General features: G+C 40.1%; 1 protein-coding gene across 1 annotated transcript; it reads right to left on the reverse strand.

Moving 5' to 3' along the window:
* Positions 1-1840: 1840 nt before the first annotated feature.
* On the reverse strand, positions 1841-16567 carry LOC143939984 (uncharacterized). The gene is made up of 3 exons (XM_077461068.1): positions 16192-16567; positions 6029-6331; positions 1841-2317 (listed from the first exon to the last, which is right to left on the reverse strand). Exons 1-3 carry the CDS (start codon positions 16327-16329, stop codon positions 2168-2170), a joined length of 591 nt encoding a protein of 196 aa, XP_077317194.1. The 5' UTR covers positions 16330-16567; the 3' UTR covers positions 1841-2167.
* Positions 16568-17420: the final 853 nt, after the last annotated feature.

Here is a 17420-nt window from a genome sequence, read left to right on the forward strand (position 1 = left end):
ACCACTGATAAAACTGATCTCACTGCGAATCTGCCACAGAGACAACTGTTATCTGAAAGCGAACCACCCGCTGAAGAAGAGGATACCGAGGTTATGGCAGCTAGCTGCTGTAACAATGTTATTCCTCTTCAAAGTACCAACGTCAAACTGCGGCAGCCGCTCCATAAGTGGTTAAGATAAAAAACCTTCTGCCTTTACAACTACTTTAAATGTGAGTTATAGGGCTCGAATCATTGCTGTCAGTTTGTGTTCATAGTGATGCCACGCATGTGTAGTGCATTTACATATGTGTGCCCGATCTAAGTGCGCATTTGCATTTGTGTGTGAGTAGTGAGTACAGGGGTGTTTTTAATTTTTTTAATTCATAATGAAATTTTTGTTACTTTTCTTTTCTCATTTAACTTTATTGCTATCACAAAGGGGTAAACAAAATATTTTCGTAATAGCTTTGGGCAGTGACAGGAAATTTTTATTGAAACATCGGGAGTTTATTATCAAGGCAGCTCATCAAACACAGATCATGTTTGATTAGCATCTTTCCTGGATGTAACGGACAAAAAAGGACAGCACTGAAACTGGAAAGGACAAAATCCTCATAGTTTCCAGATCATTCATCACATATGTTCCTCCATCTACTCTGTGTGCAGCCAGCCTGACTGCTCACCACAGTCCAGGGCTTCCCAGTGGAATGACCATGAGCAGCGGCAGGAGGTGCCTCCTGGAGGATTGTAAAAGTGATCGGGTGGCTGTAAAAAAAAGCTGATTGCTGGCTTTCAACTATAGTACCAGGATCATAGCTGCAGCTGCATATAACCTGCCGTCCAGTACTTTATAAAGTATATGTATACTGGATGGCAAGTGGTTAAAGGAATATTATACACAAATATATCAATCCTTTACTAAGGCCCTTTTCACACTTATGTAACCTAAAACCTTGATGTGATTTGAAGCAATGCCTGTGAAATCTTGAGGTCGATGGACCTCAAGTCGCATCAAAGTCAGACCAAAGTAGTACAGGGAGTATTTTGAAGTCACTGCAATTTGTCGCAAAATCGCACAGATATGAATGGTACTCATTGGAAATCATGAGGTACAACTTGTCATGCGACTTTGCAGTCCCAAGTCAAAGGACAAGACGCACAAGTAAAGCAAAACTATCTTGATTTTTGGTAGGGATCATTGGATCAAACAGTTTCTACCTTTATAAACACTCCAAAACTTTAGGTGCCCATATGGAATGTGAAAGATATCCTACCCATGGTGCAGAGGGAATGAGAATATAGCACTACGCCGTCATCCAATATTTTCCCTCTCTATCCTATCCTTCACTATAACCCTTTTCTTTAACGTCTATTGAGAAATGCATTTTCTTTTTTCTATAACCACCCAAATACTAATATATTACACCCTTTTCCTTTCCAGATCTTTTTCAGTGCTGTGATAGTTTGACTGTCAGTTAAGCCCCATACACACTAAAACCGTTTAGTGCAAGGGCCTGCCTGATTGCATACAAATTGAAACTCCTAAGGTTTGACCTTATATTATATGGTTTTGTGTGTGTATGGGGCTTTAATTACTCAGCCATGCAACCTTTTAGCCAAATACATTTTTCTATAATTTTTTTGAGACAGATAGAGCATTCTTTTGCGGTATATAATACCCACTGGGTTTTTAGTTTTTTACTATATATTTAAAAAAATAAAAATAAAACAGTTTTCCCCTATGTCACTTATGTTATAAAACATATGAATTAAGGTGTTCTTAGCCTTTAAAGGTCAAGTGCAAATCTATTTCTTATTGGTGGAAGAAAGTTGCCTAGAGAATGAAATTTAATTGCATGTCATGAATAAACCCAAAAAAACTTTATTAAAAAACAAAAACAAATATTGACAGAGAAAATATATAACATATCATTACACAACCTTGAATTTCTGTTCTGTTTGGGTTTCTTTGAAAACATTGCCAAAATGTAAAAATGTAAATTGAGTTAATATTTTACTATAAGATATTACAATGGTAAATCCAGATTAAAGTAGTCTAGAAACTGCAAACATGTTTTTTCCACATATACTACTGATGCATTACAAAGCAGTCTTCTGAAAAATAATAATAAACATCTCTCTGTTATATCAAGCATTGTCTCACAATCGGTCCAGTCTTTAAATCCTCATTTAACTCTGTATGCTGCCTGGGAAATGGTTTTGCCAATGTTTTCTGATCGCAGAGCAGAGAAGCATCTTGCGCTTTTAGCCAGAAGTTTTGGTCTTTGATAACATCTATCAGCTGGCATCAAGGTGACAAAAAATTGCTGTGATTCCTAAAGAAGATAAAGAGTCAAGTCAAAATATGTCCTCTTTTGAATATTCATCTTGTATAATCCTTTTTTTTGTGTATGTAAAGCAGACCTTGCACCTCAAAATCAAGGTCCACTTTTTAAATATGCCCACCCCTACTTTCCTTTACAGTTCATTATCATGCAAAGTCTGTCAAATAATCAGTGTATAAACATGCCTGATGGTGTTTCCCTTCTCTGTGAAAACCCATGCAGGGGGTGCTTGGTGTGGTCAGGTAATGCCTACAGATACAGTGCCTTGCAAAAGTATTAACCCCCTTGGCTTTATACCTATTCTGTTACATTACAGCCGTTTGTTACATTACAGCAATTACATTTTGTTTTTAATCTATATTATATGTGATGGATCAGAACACAATAGTCTAAGTTGGTGAAATAAAATTAGAAAAATATATACATAAAACTATTTTTCAGAAATGAAAAAATGATAATTGGCATGTACATATTTATTCACCCCCTTTGTTATGAAGCCCATAAAAAGCTCTGATAAACCAATTACCTTCCGAAGTCACATAATTAGTGAAATGATGTCCACCTGTGTGCAATCTAAGTGTCACATGATTTGTCATTACATATACACACCTTTTTGAAAGCCCCCAGAGGCTGCAACACCTAAGCAAGAGGCACCGCTAACCAAACACTGCCGCAAAGACCAAGGAACTCTCCAAACAAGTAAGGGACAATGTTGTTAAGAAGTACAAGTCAGGGTTAGGTTATAAAAAAAATATCCAACTCTTTGATGATCCCTAGGACCATCAAATCTATCGTAACCAAATAGAAAGAACATGGCACAACAGCAAACCTGCCAAGAGATGGCTGCACACCAAAATTCATGGACCGGGCAAGGAGGGCATTAATCAGAGAGGCAGGACAGAAACCTAAGGTAACCCTGGAGGAGCTGAAGAGTTCCACAGCAGAGACTAAAGTATCTGTACATAGGACAACAATAAGCCGTACACTCCATAGAGTTGGGCTTTATGGCAGAGTGGCCAGAAGAAAGCCATTACTTTCAGCAAAAAACAAAATGGCACGTTTTGAGTTTTCGAAAAGGCATGTGGGAGACTCCCAAAATGTATGGAGGAAGGTGCTCTGGTCTGATGAGACTAAAATTTAACTTTTTGGCCATCAAAGAAAAACGCTATGTCTGGCGCAAATCCAACACATCACATCACCCAAAGAACAGTTGTGGAGAAGTTTAAAGCAGGGTTAGGTTATAAAAAATATCCCAAGCTTTGAACATTTCACAGAGCATTGTTCAATCCATCATCTGAAAATGGAAAGAGGATGGCACAACTGCAAACCTACCAAGACATGGTTATCCACCTAAACTGACAGGCCATGCAAGGAGAGAATTAATAAGAGCAGCAGCGAAGAGGCCCATCTTAACTCTGGAGGAGCTGCAGAGATCCACAGCTCATGTGGAAGAATCTGTCCACAGAACAACTAATAGTTGTTTACTCCACAAATCTGGCCTTTATGGAAGAGTGGCAAGAAGAAAGCCATTGTTGAAAGAAAGCCATAAGAATTCCCGCCCACAGATTGCGAGAAGCCATGTGGGGGACACAACAAACATGTGGAAGAAGGTGTTCTGGTCAGATGAGACCAAAATTTAACTTTTTGGCCTAAAAGCAAAACGCTAGGTGTGGCAGAAAACTAACATTGCACATCACCCTGAACATACCATTCCCACTGTGAAACATGGTGGTGGCAGCATCATGCTGTGAGGATCTTTTTCAGCAGTCAGGACTGGGAAACTGGTCAGAGTTGAGGGAAAGATGGATGGTGCTAAATAGATATATTCTTGAGCAAAACCTGTACCACTCTATGTGTGATTTCAGGCTAAGACGGAGGTTCACCTTCCAGCAGGACAATGACCCCAAACACACTGCTAAAGCAACACTGGAGTGGTTTAAGGGGAAACATGTAAATGTGTTCGAATAGCCTAGTCAAAGCACAGACATCAATCCAATAGAAAATCTGTGATCAGACTTAAAGATTGCTGTTCACAAGTGCAAACCATCCAACATGAAGGAGCTGGAGCAGTTTTGCAAGGAGGAATGGGCAAAAATCCCAGTGGATAGATGTGGTGAGTTCAAAGCGACTTGGAGCTGTGATAGCCACAAAAAGTGGCTCTACAAAGTATTGACTTTAGGGGGTGAATAGTTATTCATATTGACTTTTCTGTTCTTTTGTTCTATTTGTTGTTTCCTTCACAATAAAAAAAAACATCTTCAAAGTTGTGGGCATGTTCTGAAAATTAAATGATGCAAATCCTCAATCAATCCATGTTATTTCCAGGTTGTGAGGCAACAAAACATGAAAAATGCCGGGGGGGGGGGGGGGGTGAATACTTTTGTAAGGCACTGTATAAAGCTGACCATACGTGGTTAGATTTTCATTTGAAAGTTCATAGAAAAATTGTTTTTGAGAACACTTTTCCTTACTATCATTCAGTCAATTAATTTTGTTTATGAAAGTCCTAAAATTTCATCCAGTCCTGCTAATGAAACATATTAAACAGGTGCCACTACAATATGTACGATTTCCCCAGAAAGAAAACAACATTCAGAATTATGCAGGTCATACACCATAGGAAAAATCTCAAGATAGTGATTTTGCAAAAAGTAAGCGTTTTCGGAAGGGCAAAAGATACTACCATAATGTAGTGACCATTGACCATAAACGTTCAATGGACATAAATTAACCGGTTTATCGTTCGATTTGGTCACATTAGAAGAGAAATGACAAAATAAAATTGACCTCTCGGCGTCCATGTGTTATCAAAAATTTGTTAACTTCTAGGTTAAAGTCTTCTTGCACCACTTCCAGGTTAAAGTCTTCTTGTACCTGCGCACTAACCTTAGAAAAGTTTTTTCATTCAATAAAAATATTTCAAAATTGTCAATCAAATTTTCAGGGCTGAAAATTTTAAACTGATTACAGTTTGTCATCCACTAATTATCCGAAAATCTGCCGAAGGTTCTAAACAATAGAATTTCGTCCGATTCTTCATATAGTGTATGACCAGCATTAGACTTTAATTCATTAAAAAAAAAATCCATCCTGCTTCTTTGAATTTTGTCATCACTATGGTCAATTTGACCCCAATAATCATTAGAAAATCCCACAAATGTTTTGAAAAGGAAAACTTTCAAATTAAGTTCTACTGATATACAGGGGGTCCCTGGGTTACGAACCCATTAGGGACTTTCCTCCTGCTTGTAATCCGGAAATGTTCGTAAGGTGGCCGCGCATGCGCAGAACGACAATTACGGACATTTCCGATGTTCTGGCGAATGCCATTTGGCGCATGCGTGGCAAATTATGGACATTTTCGTCATTTTCCGAGGCTCCGTCTGGCCGCGTATGCGCAGAATGGCAGATGGTCCTCGCAGAATGGCAGAGGGTCCCCGCAGCGCCCTGTTTGTAAGCAGGAGTTGTTCGCAGGTCGGGCGTTCGTAAGTCAGGGACCCCCTGTATAGTCAGCTAAAGTATGTTACCCCAATCTAGCCATAAACATTGTGTAATGACTATAGGCAATTTACCAATCCAAACACTAAAAAACCATCACAGGTCATGTTATCCAGTCTTGTTTATTTATTACTTTGATTTTTTTTATGGTTGATTAAGTAGAATTGTAATAATCAAGCATGTAAAAACGTTCTTCATACTCACTCTCATACGACTTGCACCATCATAACACACTGTGCTGCTGAAAACGAATGATGCTGGTCGTTCCGTACTGTAAACAGATGCAGATGAAAGAGTATCAAAGCTCTGGGTACTGGATTTAACAGAAGACAAATCTGAAAAATGTCTTGTGGAACAACTGTGTCTGGATTCTCTGTCTCGACCCAGAGAGGACTGACGGACAGTTCCCTGGGCTAGTCTCCTCTTCATCAGTAAAGAAAATTGTTTTTTCTCTTCATTTAATTCTTTTATTCTGCTTATTTGGCAATGATCTATCCTCTTCAGTGACTGAAACACACACAATGAAAAACACATATTACCAATGTAACAAATGGGTTTATAATCAATATTAAAATACACCATTACATAAATGACAAGTCCATGCAAAAGTTACAAGTTGTTAAAACTCTTTTCGACTCTGGGAATTTTTTAAATGCTAAGTGCATTGTTGGGTTTTATTAGACCTGTAATTATTGAAAAAAAAAATACTCTTGATAATAGCAGAGGAATAGAATTTGTATTTTAGTATAGCAGGGAAGGGTTGGATCCTCTATTACAGGGGTGTTAAACTCAATTTCATCACAGGCTGCATTATCAGTATGGTTGCCCTCAAAGGGCCGGTTGTATATTGATTGTAGGGTTCAGGAGTTTGTTACGTACAGAGTGCAGAGTTCAGGGGTGCATTATGTACAGAGTGCAGAGTTCAGAGGTGCGCTATGTACAGAGTGTAGAGTTCAGGGATGCGCTACGTACAGAGTGCAGAGCTCAGGGATGCACTATGTACAGAGTTCAGAGGCGTGCTACATACAAAGTGCAGAGTTCAGGGGTGTGCTATGCACAGTGTGCAAAACCAACCCCAGCTCCCCCCCAAAGCTTCCTTGCATCTCTACACTCTCTTACCTGGCCCGGCTCCAGTATCTCCCTGTGTAGGCGGCTCTACTACCTGTGTATTTGGCTCTAGTACTGCCTTGTGTAGGAAGCTGTGCCTCGCCTTGCAGGGAGATTGTTCTCTCTCTCAGATTTTGGAGATTTGTCCATGCCATGAGTGCGTGCAGGGATCTGTTAGATCTGGGATCTTCTGAGAGCAAAGCTGTCCTTGTAAAGTGCACTCTGTAAAGAAGTTACATTACAGAGTGCACTCGATCTAACTCTTGAACTGCACATTACAGTAAAATGTAAGCATGGCAGGGGAATTGGAATTTATAAGTGCAAAGTCTATCTGAATGCATATCTTTCTTTGACTTTAATTGAACAATTAAAAAAAGGTTAAAATAAACCTCACCCAAAACCATTAGTCTCCCCTTAATGTAGATATGAATCCAATCACTAAAATCTCATATAAGCTTTAACATGTTAATGCAATTTCAAAGGCATAGAATGCATTAAGATAAAAAACCTTTTGCCTTTACAACTCCTTTAAGGGTCTACATCTACATGAAGGACTCATAGACACCAGCTTCAGAGTTTGTCACAGCAGCACATATTTGCATAGCTTTTCAGCAAGCTTTGAACAACTTTACTGAAGACTTTAAAGCAAGCAGGTGAGCCAACTAGTACTTACAAGCTTCATTAATAAATAAGAATGAAATTAAAGATAATTCATTAATTTAAGGCTCCAAGTAAACTGCTGTGAATAATATCCTTAATCAAATGTTAATACTAACATCATAGAACAGCACTAGAAAACCATTGTATACAGATGAAAATTAGTACAGCTAAACTAGAGAAAATTATGTATATATTGAACCAGGCAGGATCTCAGTGATGCAGGTTTATTAACAACAGCTATTAACAGCTGGGAACATACAGGCTTATTTTCAAAGTAATACAAGATACAGGTCTAATTTATACAGTTTCTTACAATGCAAGCATATTAGGTACAACATAATTGGTTGCTAAGATCTATGTCAATGTAACTAACCATAAATCTGACACCTTTCATACAACCAGACAAACGTATTGATTCCCAGAATTGCTATATGTTTATTAAAATTATTTATACCGTAACCAGTTTTGTCTTATGGTTTTACCCATTACAATACTTGTGTAGAGACAGTATGGCACCCAGTCATGTTAAATCAAACCCTCCTTGTCCTGATAAGACTTAACCAAATGAAGGATACAAATTTACGGCTTTGGGAAAATTAATGTGCAACATCCCCACTTTTCTGTGTTATATGTCTTATTGTTGTTCACTATACAATCCTATATGTATGTATTCATATATTGGCTTCACAAAAAGGTACTGTATTATTCACATAATATGTATGTATATATATATATATATATATATATATATATATATATATATATATATATATATATATATATACATATATATATATATACACACACACATACACACACACATACTAGGGTTGTCCCGATACCACTTTTTAAGACCGAGTACAAGTACCGATACTTTTTTTCTAGTACTCACTGATACCGATTACCAATACTTTTTTTAATGTCACGTGAGAGTGTTTTTTTTTTTTTACAATTAATTATTTTATTTTTTTTACAATGCTTTCTTTTTTTTGGGGGGGGGGGGGGGGCGGTGGACAGTATCTGTGTGTTTTTTGTTTTAATTTTTACTATTTTTTTACAATAATTTTTTTTTGTTAATTAGCCCCGAAGATTCTACAACCTGAAGGTTGTAGAATCCTGCAATGGCAGGGACACCTGCCTTGCTAGGCGCTGCAAGGCCGCATCTACCCCTGGAGGTGACTCCCAAAAGGCAGCATCTGGGCTGTTAAATGGGTATAATCTTAAAAAGCGATTTTGTATGTTTGCCTTCCTTTCTGGCTTTCCCCATTCCTCGTTGAATAATTTGCAGATCTCCGTCATGAACGGGAAGGTTGCCCCTTGCCTTTTTAAGTTAGGGAAATATCTTTTAATTTTTTCTGGAGGCTGAGTGTCTTGTTCCCAGTCTATGGCCTCCTTCACTGCTACAATGTAAGGGTCTATGAGTTGGAAGTTGAACAAATATTCCGACAGTTCATCAGAGTCTGAAGAATCTCCTGAAGATATTTCAAGCCCCGGTGATGAGTCTCGCTTCTGCTTAAATGCGTTCTTGGCTCTAGGCTTAATCCTGGAGGCAATTACACCTGCGACCGCCTGCATACTCTCCGTCACCGCCTCCTGAATATAGTCCTTTATCCTACGTGCCTCTATTTCTCTATCTGTGGCTACATCTCTCTGCATTCTGCGCACAAGAGCTTTTCAGGGGCAGGAGAGCCTCTTGACACACTTGGTTCTTGTGCCCTAGCTGTCTGAGCATTTTTGCGCCATGGACTGCCCGTTGCTTAGGGTCTATGTCCTGTGCGTGACCCAGATGCATGCGGAGATTTTGAGCGGTGGCGGGACTTTTCCTTCCGCAATTGTATTTTTTTAGGAGTTCTGCTCCTATAAAGACAAAACACCTTATTAGACTGGTGTTGCACTCTTTTGTTTTGTGGCCCCCTACCTTTCCAACGATCTTCGTGCACTTTGGGGCTGTGGTGAGCTCATACTACAGCAACAAAAGATAGGATATAGAAATAAGAAAAAAGAAGTTCCTATTCTATCGCTTTTTTTTTACTGGCTCTTTAAAGGAAATAACTTTACCTTAATACTGGATATGGAGTCACTCAGGGTGGCAACAGATTTGTAGGGTATCTGAAAAGCTGTAAACACATGGTGTAATGCATTTATGCATTTTGTGATCATGGCTCAGCAAACACTGACACAGCCTAGCCTTACCAGTACACTTCCCTCACTAGCTGTGACAAACAGCACTGGAGCTTCTGGCTCTCCAGGTTTTATAGCCCCACAGCCCCGCCCCCCTATGAGCTCATCACCGACCGACAGAAAACACAGGGGAGGCGGCCAGCGCAGCTGCTAGAAAGCAGGAAAGGAAAGCACAATACTACAGCAACACCACAGCCTAAAATGGTAAGCTCTTTAAGCCTTAGTATGCCCGCATTCATGAGCATGGTGGCCTGGAGTCTGACCAAAAAAAGGAACAAGGGCGGGGGAGGAGGGGCTCCCTTTTATCAGCTAAGAAAAGGTGGTACTGAGAGACTGGAGGAAGGAGATAACCCATTGTGCGCTGACATGAGGCTGGCCAGGAAAATAATAATATGAATAATAATTATATGATCAATAAAACATATGCAAATGAATATGAATAATATAAAATATATTGGTTAATATGAAATTCTACTACAAAAGACACAGGAGTGGATATGCAAAACCTGATTATTAAATACAAGTGTCTGCAAATGATTCTTGCATAAACCTGCATCCTTGTATTGTCTGAGTGCAGTGAAGAAATCTCTGCCCCACCCTTACCTCACCTTCAGAGACATGTTCTTCTATTGGCATTGCGCAGTGTTTTTCAACCTTATTACAGTCAAGGCGTCCTTTAAAATTATGCACAATGTTGAGACACCCCATTCTAAAATGTGAAAAACTAAACCAATAGTTTTACTTAGACCCTTTTCACACTTGTGCTACTCCAAAGTAATGCGATTTTGCTGCGATTTCACAGCTGCGATTTTGACAAATCATACAACTGTAGATCTGACTTTGCCCTACGACGTGAAGTACGACTTCAATGAGCAGGGACGCGACTTTGATTACCAAATAATTAGGGGAACTTCATGCCAATTTAAAAAAAAAAACGGCATGGGTTCCCCCTTCATGAGCATACCAGGCCCTTCGGTCTGGTATGGATTTTAAGGGGAACCCCCACGTGGGGCCCCCCCCAAAATTCACACCAGACTTTTATCCGAGCATCAGCCTGGCCGGTCAGGAAAGGGGGTGGGGACAAGCGAGTGAGCACCCCCCCTCCTGAGCCATACCAGGCCGCATGTCCTCAACATGGGGGGTGGGTGCTTTGGGACAGGGGGCCCCCTCTCCCCCCACCCCAAAGCACCTTGACCCCATGTTGATGGGGACAAGGGCCTTTTCCCGACAACCCTTACCCGGTGGTTGTCAGAGTCTGCAGGCAGGGGGGCTTATCAGAATCTGGAAGCCCCCTTTAAAAAGGGGTCCCCCAGATCCCGGCCTCCCCCTATGTGAATGAGTATGGGGTAGTACATTGTACCCCTACCCATTCACCAAAAAAGTAGTTTTTGAAAAAAAAAAACACAGTAGACAGTTTTTGACAAGTCTTATTAAAAATATCTTCTTCTCTGGTCTTCCTCCTTCTCCCATTCTTCTTCTTTCTCCTGTCTTTGTCTGGTGTTCTCCTTCCTCTGACTCAGACGACCCTCCTCCGATGCTGCGTCCCGCTGATCTGGCAGCTCCGATGTCAAGCATGTCTTAGATAACGATGGGGGCATGACATCATCCGGAGGCCCAGCCCCCTTGTGAAGTCACTGCCCAGGGCATGAGGGGTCCATGATGTCACAAGGGGGCTTGGCCTCTGGGTGATGTCGGCAGGAGTGGGACTCCGCATCGGAGGAAGGTTGCGAGCGACAGAGGAAGGAGAACACTGGACAAAGAAGACAGGAGAAAGAAGGGTGGAAGAAGAAGCCCGGTGGTGCTCAGAATATGCGGGAGAAGATGAAGGAAGACCGGAGGAAGAAGAGGAGAAGAAGATATTTTTAATAAAAGACTTGTCTACCATATATCTTTTTAACACTACACTACTTTTTTTGGTGAATGGGTAGGGGTACAATGTAACCCATACTCATTCACATAGGGGGGAGGCCAGGATCTGGGGGGCCCCCCTTGTTAAAGGGGGCTTCCAGATTCTGACCAGCAGCCCCCCGTCCGCAGACCCAGACAACCACCGGGCAAGGGTTGTCAGGAAGAGGCACTTGTCCCCATCAACATGGGGGCAAGGTACTTTGGGGTGGGGGCGCAGAGCCCCCCTGCCCAAAAGCACCCACCCCCCATGTTGAGGACATATGGCCTGGAATGGCTCAGGAGGGAGGGCGCTCGCTCATCCCCACAGGCTGGTTCCCGGATAAGGGTCTGGTATGGATTTTGGGGGGCCCCATGCCACATTTTCGCTCATAAAGGGGGGACCCATATCGTTTTTTTTCTTTAAAAAAATTGGCGTAGAGTTCCCCTTTATGCACAAAATGCATGCCAAAGTCGGATCAGTTAAAACGGAATCCAACTTTGATCCGACTTCAGAGAAAACACTTCTTGTCCACATGCATACACTCCGACAATGATTGCATGACAGTTTGTTCTCCAATGTGACAGTGAGTTCTCTGATGGTGACAACAGTGGAATGTGCCTGTACTTCTGCATGGCCATTTGTAGACTCCAACTGGCAACACATGCGATAGGGTGACAATGCAGAAGAAGAATTGCAAGACAGGGACAGTATAGTTATCCTATAACAAGGACCTTTAGGCTGGATTACCTGCTCTGGGGTGCTTGTTTCATAGAGCATATAAAAACCTGGATGGGTCCTCGAGTCTGTAGGCTACTTATATAGGGACTTGGGAGGGATGACACCTCCAACGCTAGGTCCATAGATTGCCAACAATTGGCATCCTGATAGCGGAGGTGTGCAAAGCCCTTTTAGGACGAGTGCTGGCAATAGTTCAGGACTCTACCCTTCCCAGCCCAGCCTGATAAAAAACTTTAATAGCATTTAAATAAGATTGAAATCCGACTTTACCATCTTAAAGATGGAAGTATAAATCTGACTTTGCAGAGAGATGTAAATCTACAGTGTGAGATCTGAGGTACTGTCCCTCCAACTGCTAGTCTCATGTGATGTGGAATGAGATAGTGGGATTTACTACTGTAAAGCCAGCCATACATGGATAAAAAATTCAGCTGGTTCAGCAGGAACTGGCCACATTTTCATCCACATATACAAAAGGCAATCTAACGATCGACTTCTGTACAACCACCCTGTTCGATTTTCTCTGTGCTGCTGGCTATAGTGTATTTTGATTGTGGGGAAGTCTCCCCTCTGTCAGAATACAATAGCTCAGCTATTTCAAGTGTGTGGATGGAAGAATCAAGTCTTTTTTTTTTTTTCCATTCAACCGCTGGTTGAACAAATCTATGAAAATTATGGGATCTATGTTGAACCTATCTCTGGGATGCCTTAGCCATTACTGCTGTACTTTTATTACTGTGATGCTCACACTCTAATTTCTGGAGCAAAACTTTACCTTGGAACCTGCAGTGTATGTATTGTACCTTCCTGTTTCTGCTTCATTAATATTTTAGATCTGGGCTTTCTAAATCTCTCCTGCAGAGGAAGGAGAGGACCACTGATAGGGGGAACATGGAGCCCAGATTTGGGCTTTAAAGTGACATTGAACCCAAAGTTAAACATTTATTATATTGTAACTTCTTAGATGTAATGGCTGCATTCTTTTTTAGGCTTTCTTTCTTCTTTTTTCATCTGGTGATCCAGCCAGTAATGCTGTGTACACACAATCTGAATTTTGGTCAGAAAAAAGCTCTGATGGAATTTCGCTCAAGCTGTCTTGCATACACATGGTCACACCAAATTCCGACCGTAAAGAACACGGTGATGTACAACACGTACGACGGGACTAGAAAAGGGACGCTCAATAGCCAGTAGCCAATAGCTTCCGTCTCGCAGATGAATCTGAGCATGCATGACTTTTTTCATGTTGGAATTGCATACACACGATCGGAATTTCTGATAGAAACTTTTTCCGTCTGAAAAATTGAGAAACTGCTCTCAATCTTTTGCTGGCGGAAATTCGGCCAGCAGAATTCCGATGGAGCATACATACAGTCGCATTTTCCGACGAAAAGCTCTCATCGGTCTTTTGCTGGCCGAAATTCCGACTGTGTGTAAGCGGCATAAGTCTTTTGTTTTTCCAAAAGAGCAAGCTCTCCAGCAGAATGAATCAGTTACAGAGATGAGACAAACAAATTAAAACTGGCAGGGGGTGTTAGGCTTCATGTACACGGGACGTTGTTCAACCTCTCCTGAACAATTTAACTTGACAGCTAAAAACAGGCATCTAAAAATGGCCGTTTAGCCACGTTTACATGCCGTAGTTAGTCATGTTTAGCCATGTTTGCATCTAGACAAGTTTAAAAAAATATATATATTTTTTTTAAATAGCCAAAAATGAAAAACGTTTGTAAACAAAGCACGGCTAAATGTGCGTTACCACGTTTAGTCATGTTTAGCATTTGAAATGCCTCTAAACACAGCTTCTGAATGCATTTTTTTGCGTTCCAAAAAAAGCCTCTAAACGCAACTGCCTAGAAATGACAGTAAATGAACATGTGTACATTTACTGATAAGATAATATAGAGGAGAGTTCAGGAGCAGTTGAAAAAAATGTCCAACTGCTCCTAAACGTCTATTTACCAGCAGCAGTGTACATGATGCCTTACAAAGATCCGCCTTTATTTACGTAAAACCTTTATCCCAAAAGGAAAAAAAACAAAAACATTTGCTGTAATTGATTATAAAGTATTAGCTGGAGTTTGGCTTCAATTTGCTAGTGTATTTACATCTGCTAGTACATCTAACACTCCCCTCCCCTCAGACTGACAATGCTCTCCAAAGGTTCCACCTGTGCTCCTTCATTCAGAATACAAGAGGTATGTTACTGGACAGATCATCAGTGGAAAACAGAGGGAAAAATAAAACAAATGCAGCCACTTATCTAAGGATTGGTAAGCTACAATATATTACATTTATGGTTTTGGGTTTAATACTGCTTTAAATCTGAACTCCAGGTATGATCTTTATTGCATACTTACATTGGTCCAACTTAGATCAATATAAGTATGCATATTTTATACCCGTGGGGCCACTGTGGAAGTTGATAATTACTGTAGTAGTCAGTGATACAACAGTGATAGGTGCAGTTTCCTGGGTCCTGTGCCAAGCAACTTCCCCCTAAGCAGTCAGTCAGTTTCAAGCCTGCTTTGGCTGAATTTGATTAATTACTGTAGAGCAAAACATGTTGGTTAGAACAAACAATCTGTATATCTAAACATACAATAATGGAATCACACCTTGGTTATTGACCTTCATACTTCACTCCTAACATTTATTACACAGATAAATAATTGTTTCATGTAAAGAGTACTCTGAAAATGGGAAAATGGCACTGTTCTAATATAATATATATACTAAACAGGCACCGATCAGTGTATATGTGTTCTAACACCACTAAAAATGTGTGAAAGAATAATGTACGTAAATAGAAAAAAACAGTACCTGGTATAAAGTGCACTGTGCTTAAAATTATAAATATGTAGAAGTAAAAAGTGCAAGTGCATATATATAAAAAAAATATAAATAAAAAATCTACAAGCAATCGGTGGCAAGATAAACATAAAAAGTGATCCCAAAAAATAATCTCAAAAATACATGTATAAATCTGTAGCAGCAAGAGAAATAAATATCAACAGAAAAAAATGTGTCTCTCTATACCAAACCAAAGTGTTATGGTGAAAAATTGTAAATAAATATATAAATAAAATGGATATCCAAAATATATTGCAGCGTCCAAGAAAAAATTAGTTAAAAAACTGATATAAAAATTTATATAAAAATAAATATAACAGCAGACAAAGTCTCAGTGATGGTTTCCAAAAATTAATAAGTGATAAATAAAAGAATCAATAAATGAATAAATGCCCAAAAAGTAACGGTGAGAAATAAATAAATATATATCCGAAATATTGCAGTGAACAAGAAAACTTGTGGGTGACCATAAAAAACACCCAAAATATATAAATGAAAATCCGTGCAACTAAGAAGGCAAAATAAGGGTGACTCTTCAGTGCTCCCCTCCAGCGTTCAGTTCCCCCTCTTATGTATGCACTCACCAGAGCGCCTCACCCCTGCAGGGGTAACAGGCGTAATAATCCTTATCCAGAAGATGGTGTCCCTCTACCAGGAAAAAACCCTTGAATCCGGATGGCTGTCCGCCAGCAGCAGCTCTACCCCTTTCAGTGAAGGTTACATAACGTCAACAGCGGGTATTCCACCTCCTCTGCTGCGCACCCTTTTACATTTTTCTCCCAAAATAATATAGAATGTAAGATGAATAATGATTTGCTGTTATGGCCAACTAAGCCACCAATCCAGCAGTTTTCATGATTTATCCCCAATGACTATGATCACATACACAGCAATTCTTCATCAACAGTCATATTATAAAGTCATATTACAGTGCACTAACCTCTGTGAGATTCCTTTGTTCCTTCAGAAACTGGTAGGTGACACGTTGTGGTGCAGTCATCAAATCAGATAGGCAGAGTGAATAAAAAGGGTCATTTTTATACAAAGATGACAATGATACTCCAAAGCCTGAATCCATATTTGGCCAGTAAGATGCTTACTGCAAAGCTCAGCAAGGATTTCCTACAACTGTTAAGAGGGTTCAATCAAAACTGACAACTGTTCAGCTGGGTGAACAGAGATAAGTCAAGGTTTCTGCTTGTCCATGGGAGGTCTGTGTGAAACTCTATCTGCTATGGTCTAAACCATGTGAATTGTACACCCACCCCTCCCAAAAAAGTCTTGCTAGATTCAACTGTTCCCATAAGCCAAACATTTACTCAGACTTTGGGAGGTAAAGCAATCATCTAAGTGCAGTGAAGCAGTGGATCTGATTACTTGCAGTACAGCCCTGGAACATCCTACAGGCATTTCACAGGTTGGAGTCTACAATGACATTCCTGTCTGCTATGCCCAGCATCAAATGCTTTCACAGCCACCTTGGCTTCATAAGTTAAACATGATACTTGGTAGTGTTTTTCTGCGTACACAGTTCCACTAAATATTAATCAGCGTGTTGCAGTTTGCAGCTTTAAGCTAAGTAATGCTTTGAGAAATGCCACTGCAGAAAGTATTTCACAAACCAAATAGAAGACATATACCTCTAGTAACTACATACAATCCAGAAATAGAAGGTTTACGAAAGATAATGAAAGAGCTGCAACCCATCAAAACAGAGAATAAAAATGAAATATATCTTCCAACAGCCCCCTGTGCTAGCCATCAGACAACCACCCAACCTCAGACATACCTGTATACGAATCAGCAGGAAACTGCATTCCAGAAGTCCCAGCGTGCAAAAATGAATTTAAAGGAGGTGGCAAACTCATTTCAGGGAGGTGGCGATTCGTGCCCGCAACCCCCCCGCAGCAAAATATTTTTTAAATCACTTTCTCAATATTTTTTCGCAGTGCTGCTGGGGAAGGAGGTGGGGTGCCTGGTATGTGACAGTAGACGGTGTCAGTCGTTTTTTTTATTTTTAATAATTGATTTTTTTACAATTTAATTTGTTTTCACAATGCTTTTTGGGGCAGTGAACAGTGTTGGTAGGGCAGAGGAGAGTGGTGTCAGTAGTTTATTAAATTTTTTTATTTTTTCCTTTTTTAGACTATTTTTCTTTATATTTTTTGG

The sequence above is a fragment of the Lithobates pipiens genome, unplaced genomic scaffold, assembly GCF_037356315.1.
Source record: "Lithobates pipiens isolate NorthernLeopardFrog02 unplaced genomic scaffold, aLitPip1_a1.2 Scaffold_3, whole genome shotgun sequence".
NCBI lineage: Eukaryota > Metazoa > Chordata > Amphibia > Anura > Ranidae > Lithobates > Lithobates pipiens.

What these genes read in the sequence shown, in the direction of transcription:
- LOC143939984 (XM_077461068.1), bottom strand. Translation starts at nt 16,329, where the DNA reads ATGGATTCAGGCTTTGGAGTATCATTGTCATCTTTGTATAAAAATGAC. An exon ending in AACAAAGGAATCTCACAGAG is followed by an intron (nt 6,332 to 16,191) that starts GTTAGTGCACTG and finishes TGTGTGTTTCAG; the next exon opens with TCACTGAAGAGGATAGATCA. An exon ending in ATGGTGCAAGTCGTATGAGA is followed by an intron (nt 2,318 to 6,028) that starts GTGAGTATGAAG and finishes TATCTTCTTTAG; the next exon opens with GAATCACAGCAATTTTTTGT.